The 8939-nt window shown below is 39.0% G+C and overlaps 1 protein-coding gene across 1 annotated transcript; it reads right to left on the bottom strand.

Annotated features, from left to right (window-relative positions):
- Window positions 1–4083, bottom strand: LOC105937649 (collagen alpha-1(XII) chain). Its single transcript, XM_036142592.1, has 6 exons — window positions 4041–4083; window positions 1313–1459; window positions 1045–1164; window positions 680–844; window positions 433–600; window positions 1–5 (listed from the first exon to the last, which is right to left on the bottom strand). The coding sequence occupies exons 1-6, from the start codon at window positions 4081–4083 to the stop codon at window positions 1–3; spliced, it is 648 nt and encodes a 215-aa protein (XP_035998485.1).
- Between the last annotated feature and the right edge of the window lie 4856 nt (window positions 4084–8939).

Raw genomic sequence — 8939 nt, 5'->3', positions numbered from 1 at the left:
CTATTCTGCATTTAACACACGGCAACACCTCAGCAACGTGCTGACAAGTCGGGCATCAATGCCACAAGGAATATTTTTGTTTTGTATCTTAATCAGATGCTCATCAACTGCACAACATGCTAGCACACAATTATTTCCCACACATTGACAAACATTAGTTACCCCAATACCTTTATTTCAATTGTTTTTCACTTTTCCTAGAAAATATGCCCTGCATCCATTCATAAATAGTAATAAAAAGTGTTCTCTGTTTGCATTGTTTCTCCGTGGTTCTAGATGACACACTGTTATCCATGCATGGTGGTGCAGTTTCGTTTTGGATGAAAGTGGCCAAAATGCTGTTTTTGAGTTGGAAATGTTTTGAATTAAAATGATCAGTAGCTAATATTAATATATTAGCACTTTTAAATGAAATTTTTTAAACATACTTACCGTAACTGGGAAGCCGTTTCACATTTGTAGCACCACGACAGAGTCTGGCGGAGATGTTTTGGGTAGATTGGAAAGTTGAAATAAGGTAAACATGACTTTCAACATCTTCAGAGGCAATTGTCTTCAGTTGTTCAATGGCCCTCTTGCTTTGAACATCTGGGCCCACACCTGAAACAAACGCGCATGCTGATCTAAGAACAACTCGTTGATACCAGCGTGTTCTACACTGACAGAAAAATGCTGTTACCTATAACATAAAGCTCGATCCCGGTATCTTTCAGATTCTTTGCAGGGATTGTAACGTTGTCAGTAGCGGCTCCATCAGTGATCAGAACCACGTATTTTTTTGAGTCTGCACGCATCCCCACAGCAGGTTTAAAGCTCCGATTAAGGATGTGATCCAGAGCTTGCCCTGTATGTTGCAAAAACAGAAATTCAGAGGATGAAGAGCTGATAAAAGAAATGGGGCTGTGGGTTCCACTGGTTCACCGGAAAAGAAAGGATATCGCCATAGCAACCACCATCTGCATGTTCTGACTGCTGGTCCCTATATTACACAGTGGCTTCTTCTATCTAATGTTGGCCTAGCAAGACTGGAGTCAGCATACTGACCCGTCATCGTGCCTCCAGCCATTTGTTTTATGTCATTAATGGCCTCCAGCAGGGACTGCTTGTTTTTGTGGGTGTTCAGGTACCACTCAGTCCTTGGTTGGTAACTGTACTGAGTCAGACCTACAGAAAACAGACAGCCATGGATCAAATCAAACAGAAACTTGTAGTAAGAGCATTTTCTTTAAAATAATATAAAAAAATGACAAACCCATTTTGCACTACATTAGCTCAGCACATGACATTTGTTTAAATGACTAAAAAGCAATACCTATCTGCACTTCGTTGGGACCAATGTGGAAGTTTTGGACTATCTGAGATATAAATGATTTCATTCTCTTAAAGTCTTCGCCGGAGATGCTCCCCGAACCGTCCACTAACATTACAATGTCAGCTTTTGCCATTTCACATTGAGGTCCTGAAAGAAGAAATCCATAACAATCATATATGTGATAAATACTGTTAAATACAGTTATGCTAAAGCACAGATTTATTTTTACATAATCCATGTTTCCAGCCAGTACATCCATATTCCATTGTCTAGCTAGCCAATACAGCTCAACATCTTCTACACGTTAAACTCTCCGAGCAAACTGGGTCCAAATTAAAAGTAACCCCCTCCCCAAACTCTTCAAACTCAGGCAGTCTCTGTGATCTTCATATTTAGTGGACATTATGATCCTAGATGACCTCCAGATATCAACAAAATGAAAGTCTTTTTAGGTGTTCACCGTACCTCCTAGGTAATGCTGCATTTCACATAAGGGAAGGATAAATACAGTTCAGTTTCATTAACAAGACAAATATTTATGCATGGGGATTTTACAGGAAAAATAATTGTGTTGAACAAAGTTAAAATGCATTAACAGAGGGATCCTTTAATATGACTTTACTGAGTTTTGTTGTGTCCTTACATGGTATAAGACGCTTGAAATAAATATGTTTTACCTGCAGAATTGGGGACTCGGTCAGCTTGCAGCCCTGAGAAACAGGATCGAAATATCAGCAGGTGTCAGAAAGGCGCTATACATTCAGCTGGCACAATCATGGGACCTCACTACTAAGAAACTTACAGCGAGCCGTTTAAAGTCAGTATGTATGCAAGCTCTAGTCTACATCATCACATCCTTCAATATTACCAACCAACAAGTTATACAGCGTAAGGTACCAACAAACAGTGATGTAGAGTGTCTTCCTTTGCAAAAAAAAAAAAAAAAAAAAGACCTAAACCTTTGTGAGGGAACTCCAAATGGAAAATAAAGATGGTTTCTAAAAACACTGCTACTAAAAAGACTTTCACAGAGTTAAAGCGCTATTGTTCCTAAGGCAAATGTTTCTTCCACTCTTTGGTCTTCAGTAATAACTCTAGAAACGTGTCACCCTGTAGGTCCACAGCAGACAGCACTACACCAACAGAGGCAAGTGGAGGAAGAGGAGATTAAAGAACTGAAGGGCTGACTTCAGGATAATGGCTAAGTGGCAGCAGGTGACCTTATACTGGGCCATGCCATACTTAAAATGTCTGGCAGCATTTAGCTGCTGCTGCATTTCTTCAAACGGTGATGTGGAACAAGCCGTGAAGTGTAAAGCACAGAGTCCACATCCTCTGCCAGTATAGGAGATGGTACCAGCTGTACCAGCCCGACTGATGGCTTTAAAACCAAAGAGTGCCCCTCTGTAGAATGGACTCAGTTGCAGCGAGTTGAGTTTAAATTGAGAGATGCACTCTCTCGATAGATTAAATACCTTTGGCCTTACATTTCTCTCAGTAGAAAATGGTACTACAAATCCCACCCTTGAATTTATTGAAAACATTACATGCTATGAAAAAAAAAAATCAGCACAAAAAGGTACTTTAGGGAAACAAATACGTTAGCCAATGTTGGAGTTTTCTTTTATACTAACGATGAGTGACAAAGATTCCGAGCAATCAGAATACTTTAAACCAGAAATTAAACGGCTTCACTGTGAACTCTTTGCAAAACTGTCACTGCAGTGGGCTTGTTTTTTTAGACATATTAATATGCTATCTATCTGCCTCTCATAACTCTGCAATAATGGTTCTATGACACCACAAGGACCATTCTTCAGGACTGATAGATGAAAAATCTTCCCCTGAACCTGAACTCTGCACCCTGAGATTAAATGTCTGAATTTTTATCTAAGATCAGTAGGAGATGTAATGAATTAGATACAGCCTAAACAAGCGAGGGAAGTGAAGGAACCAGGTTTTAATAAGCAGAACTTATTAGAACAAAAGATAAAACTAAGACTAAACAGAACACAGAAGGAAAATCAGCACTAATACAAATAAAGATCAATTAAAACAGTACACAGGCTAAACAGGAATCCAAAACAAGACAGAACCTGTAATAGAAATAAACCCAGAGGCAGGAAAGAGCTAACTTAACCAAATCATAAACAGGAACCAGGACCAAATATAAAAGGATAACTTTTTTTCTAACTATAATTGAACCTTTAGACATGGACCCAGTATAGCAGTTATGAAGAATGTTCTGACTGCTTTTGCACTCAGGCACCGAATAAACACTCAGATTACTCAGTATCTGTTAAACTTTTGTTCAATGTCCTAAAAGTACTGCTAACTTCCTCCTTCAATCCCTACAATGACTGAATCAGCTGAAGGGGTGGTACTCTAAGTATGTTCTAATGCTAGATGCCTGAGAAAGCCATCCCATTTCAACAACAAATACCTGCTTCACTTGCAGGGGATGGTTCACGGAGGTTCCCATTTTCAAAGCCTCTACATGATCCCTACATGTTCACACGGATCCTGCAGCCAATCAGAATTCTAGACAGTGCTGCTAAACCCAAAAGAGTAGCGATGATGAGGTAATGTCAGGAGAACCTTTCGCTCCTGGAATCGTCATATAACATATTGAAAGGATTTTTTTTAAAAAGTCCAAAACGTTTTTGATGTTCAATGATAATTTGATGTTTTTGGTCTGAATTATTTTTGCTTGGGGTTTGAGTCTTACCTGAACTCAGCAGCAGTACCAGCAGCACCAGCAGGTCATCCATGTTCAAAGGGGGGAAGTGTGTTTTTGTGTCTGACCGTTTGTTTCGTCATCTCTTCTACTATTATGACATGTTGTTTCCTTTTCCTGTTGCATATTCTGACTTGTAGCTCATGTTTTTCACACGGCGCAAATGTCAACGCCCAATTCATTATACTAAAATGTCCCCATGACAGCACAGCCTTTAACGTACAAGGCTATTTTACGCCAAGGAACACACTGACGAACTGCACAAAGCCTGAAGACTGGTATTTATTAAGCAACCTGAAGTGTTAAAAGGGTGAAACATCCCTGATGATATACATTTTCAAGGGTAATGCCAGAATGAGGAACATGTTTGGTGTTCCCCATTTATCTCTCCTTGACTTCTGTCTGACTCTTCAAAAGAAACTCATTGTTAACCCGCTTTTATTGAAATCTTATTACAGTTTTTTAAATGGAAACAGATGCTCTTTAAAGACCAATTTAAAACTCATTGTAAGAAATGTGTTAAACTTGTGTGAGTTAGTTTTTTTTCTTATCCCCCCCCCCCCCCCTTTTAACAATATGTTGTTTGCTTGACTGCAATTGTTTTGGAATATGTAGACCTTTCTGGATTCTGTGTTTTAGAGTTCTGCAGCAGAAATCTGGACTTTGGCACAGTGCTGTTTTATACTTTGATCTAAACCAGGGGGTCCACCATCAATACTGGAAAGCTACAACCCTGCAACTTTAACTTGCTTCCCATCTCCAACACTCCTGAATTAAATGAATAGTTTCTTACCAGGCCTCTATAGAGCTGAATGACATGCTGGTGGCGAAGTTCGGCGTATTGTTTGGCATGTAGGCCATAATGCTGAATTTTGAATTTAGTTGACCAAGGCCACTCTCTTTCACGAAACATGGAAACATGTCTCCAACATGGCTCGTGACAAACCAAAAACAGGATAACTAATAGATTTTCCAGCCACTCTTCCATAAAGCCCAGATTCATGGTTCATAATAGTTGTCCTGTGGATTGTTTTTCCCACTTGAGCTGTGGATCTCTGCAGCTCCTCTAGAGTTACCACTGTTTTCTTTCTTGGCTGCTCCTCTTATTAATGCAATCAGCTAAGATGATGGCCGTGACTTGGAAGGTTTGCAGTTCTGCCATACTCTTTATTTTCAGATGGTGGCTTAAATAGTGCTATGTGAGATGATCGAAGCTTGAGATAACTTTTCCTCAACTTTGTCCCTGACCTGTACGATGTGTTCTCTGAGACGATGTTTTCTCTCTAATGTTCCCTGACAAACCTCTGAGGCATTCCCGGAACAGCTGCATTAACACTGAGATTAAAGCACACACAGAGGAGCTACTAATTAGGTAACTTCTGAAGGCTGACACATCTTCCCCTTATCAGTCAATCTTTCCAAGCTTAGTATGTCAGGCTCGATGTCTCCAGAGTCTGTTGTCTATCTGTAATATCCATGGTAACTGCCTTTTGCAGCCCAGTCACTGTAATCTCATAATCTGTAACATCGTAAATTATGAAAATCAGTTATCATTTTCCTTGCACTACACAATAATGCTGTATTTTGTTTTGGTATATCACATTAAATCCCAATTAAATACATTGAAGACTGTAGTGGTGTGGGATTGTGACAAAAGGTGGAAAAGTTCAAGGGTTGTGAAAAATTTTTGCAAGGCTCTGTAGGAATTGATTGCACTTTGTCCTTATTTCAAGATGTAATCCTCCAACAGGGAAATTGTGGTTCTAACATTTTCCCCTAAAGCCTTCCATATGTTAGTAGTTCATACTAACAACATTTCCAAAATGACGAAATTGATAACACAATAGAGTTTTAATTTCATTACAAAAAAACATCTCCTTTAGTAATAATTTTTAAGAGACTGCTTTCACCACAACAAATTATCAGTGCTTGCAACAGTAACAGGAAATCTGGTGAGAAGTCCCAACTCCCAGCTACCAACGAATATAGCATTGTGCATTCAAGTAAACATATTCCTACAGCAGCTTCCATAAAATCTAAGAAACATGTGAGAACGGCATTGCACCTGTTCAGAACAAAGTTTCTCAGTGAAAGATTGGAAGGGACTGGCATTGTTCTGGCTCTGAATAGCAGAATACCATGAAATCATTCAACAAATCAAAGGGAATTTCAGGGAGCAACCTAAGCTGACCAGCTTTGACCTCTGACACCCTCGGACGGCACCATATCAAGACCCATCATCCACCAAAAACTGAAAGAAGCGCCATATGGTCTTGCTTAGGTCAATGTACCAGCGTGAACAGATAAAGCTGCTGAGAGTTTCCTGTCAACAATACTGGGATGATGAGACAGATAAAGTCAAGGAAATCCTTTTGATCTAGACAGGTCAGCTGACTCAACATTTCTGCTGAAGATTTAGAGTAAATATAAGACTCCTAGGATCAACTAACCTAGCAGAAAGTTGCACATTCAGTTGACTATTTGCGACTTCTCGGTCAAATATTGAAATACGTCTCATCAGAGACGGCAGTTACTGAATACAGACACCCCCGATCGCTCATAACATGTGGCTGCTTAAAACACTTTCTTTAGGTTTCAGTGAGTCAGAAAACTATTACATAAATTTAGTTTTTTTTTTTTGTTTAAAGTGAAAACGTCTTCATATTGAGGAATATGACAAAACTATTTTATAACAGAACATCAGAAGAATGCCTCAGATTCCTTGCAAAATTTAGTAGTTTGCAAAAGATTCACACTATTTTACAAAAATATGTATTTGATCATTATTATATCAGATAGTGATCAGAATGCTAAAGATCATTCCTGTAGCAGCTCACACACTGATGTAAAAAGCCTAAAACATGTCAAGCCTGCAAGCAGTGTACAGTGATATGGTAAAAACGAGGGTCTGATGAATGGTATATAAAACTGTCAGTCCGCCCTTCCTCAGTATCGCTGCATGGTTTATTGAATAGTTATTGATTGTATCTTATTTTATTAGGCTTTTCCTCTTCCTCTTTAAGCATGTTAACTCTCTAAGTCAAGTCTTATAATAAATAAAAAGGAATTGTTGTTCAACTCAAAATGTTAACTGTAGTTATTGGTCTATGTACATTAGATCATTAGGAAATTGGTAAAGTTTGGGGGTTGATAAAAAAATGAATAGGATAAAAAGAGAATATAGGTACTCTGTAATAAATGATGGAATAGCAGCACTGAGAGATGAGGAAAAAGCAGAAATGCTGGCTAAGACCTTTGTAAATATTTGCAGTTCAAATAATATTATTGAAGAGGGGAAAAGAGGGAAGGAAGCTACAGTTAGGGAGGGTGAAGAGTTACAACAAGAAGATTCTAATGACTTACTAAATAAATCATTTTCAATGACAGAACTCAAATGTGCTCTCCACAAAACCAAGATGTCAGCTCCAGGAATGGATCAGATTTGTTACATAATGATAAACCAGCTCAGTGAAAACGCAAGGGGTGTTTTATTAGAACTATATAAAGAAGTGTGGGAGGAGGGAAAAACTACCACAGAGCTGGAAAGAGGCTTTGGTGGTGCCAATACGTAAACCAGGAAAACACTGTTCAAATCCAGGGAATTATAGGCCAAATTGCTTTAACATCCAACAGTCACGATTTGTTCTGGAGAACCAGCAGCACAGCAGAGAGATTACTTGGAGCTCTGGGGTAGCAGGCGTCGACAAAGGGAACTCTGACAGGCAGATGTAAAAAGCTCTGGCTAGCAGGCATGGGAGCACTGACTAGCAGACGTGAGACGCTCAAACTGGCAGGCGTGGGAAGCCCTGACTAGCAGACATGTAAAGCATTAGACAGGACGAGGTTTGGATGAAGAATGATGACAATCCGGCAGGGAAGAGAAGACTGAGGAGGGCTTTTATAGAGAGGTGAGCAGGTGGAATGAGTCTGGCTTGACAGGAGCATGACAGGTGTAGTTGATTAGAGTGGAGTGGAGTTAGGCAGTATGGAAGGCAGAAAGCACCAGAAAGTTCATGGAGAGACAGGCAGGCCAAAACTGTACCATGACACCAACATATGTAAAATAATGGAGAAAATGATAAATGAAAGGTTAACATATTATATGGAAAAGGAAGGACATGTAAGTAATTATCAAAGTTGCTTCAGGAAAGGCAGAAATACATTGGATCTGTACAGTCAACAGAGAAAGTGTAGTGACTTTACTCAAGAAAATACATTGTTGAGAACGGAACACCCCAAAGGAGTATGATCAGTCCTCTATTATTCTCAATATTAATAAATTATGTTATGACATCAAGGATGGGATGGGATTTTCAGTTTTCATGGGAACCAGGAATGATTTTTCATTCGGAACTGTTTGGGAGATTCAGCTCAGATGATTTAAATCTGGATGATCATCATGTCCATGTCAGACGGCGCGATTTGGAAGAGGGGAAGAAATCTGTAATTTATTGTTAAAAAACTACAGGAAGCTATTACAGAGATAGAGGAGTGGTCAAATAAATAGGGTTTTATATTTCCAGTAGATAAGACAGACACTTTTTTTTTTTTTTACAAAAAAAAGAATTGGTATTGTGTTAAAACTAAAATTATATCAACAAGAATTAGAAAGAGTGAAACATTTTTATTTTTTTGGGCTCATGGTTTGATGAGGGAATAACATGGGGTGCACATATCCAGAAAGTGTTTAGCGGGAAGTGATTGGGGAGCTAATAGAACACCAGTGAAGACAGTTTATTGTAGATTAATTAGATACTTTTTGGATTGTGGTTGTGTGGTGTATGGATCTGCATAAAGTACATCCCTCAAAAAGCTGGATAACATTTAGTTTCAGGCTTTAAGATCATGCACAGGGGCATTTAAAACAACCCCAACGGCAACACTAAAGGT

This window comes from Fundulus heteroclitus, chromosome 10 (genome assembly GCF_011125445.2).
Source record: "Fundulus heteroclitus isolate FHET01 chromosome 10, MU-UCD_Fhet_4.1, whole genome shotgun sequence".
Taxonomy (NCBI): Eukaryota; Metazoa; Chordata; class Actinopteri; order Cyprinodontiformes; family Fundulidae; genus Fundulus; species Fundulus heteroclitus.
Note: the sequence above shows the minus strand (reverse complement) of the source record. Positions and strands in the feature narration are given on the sequence as shown.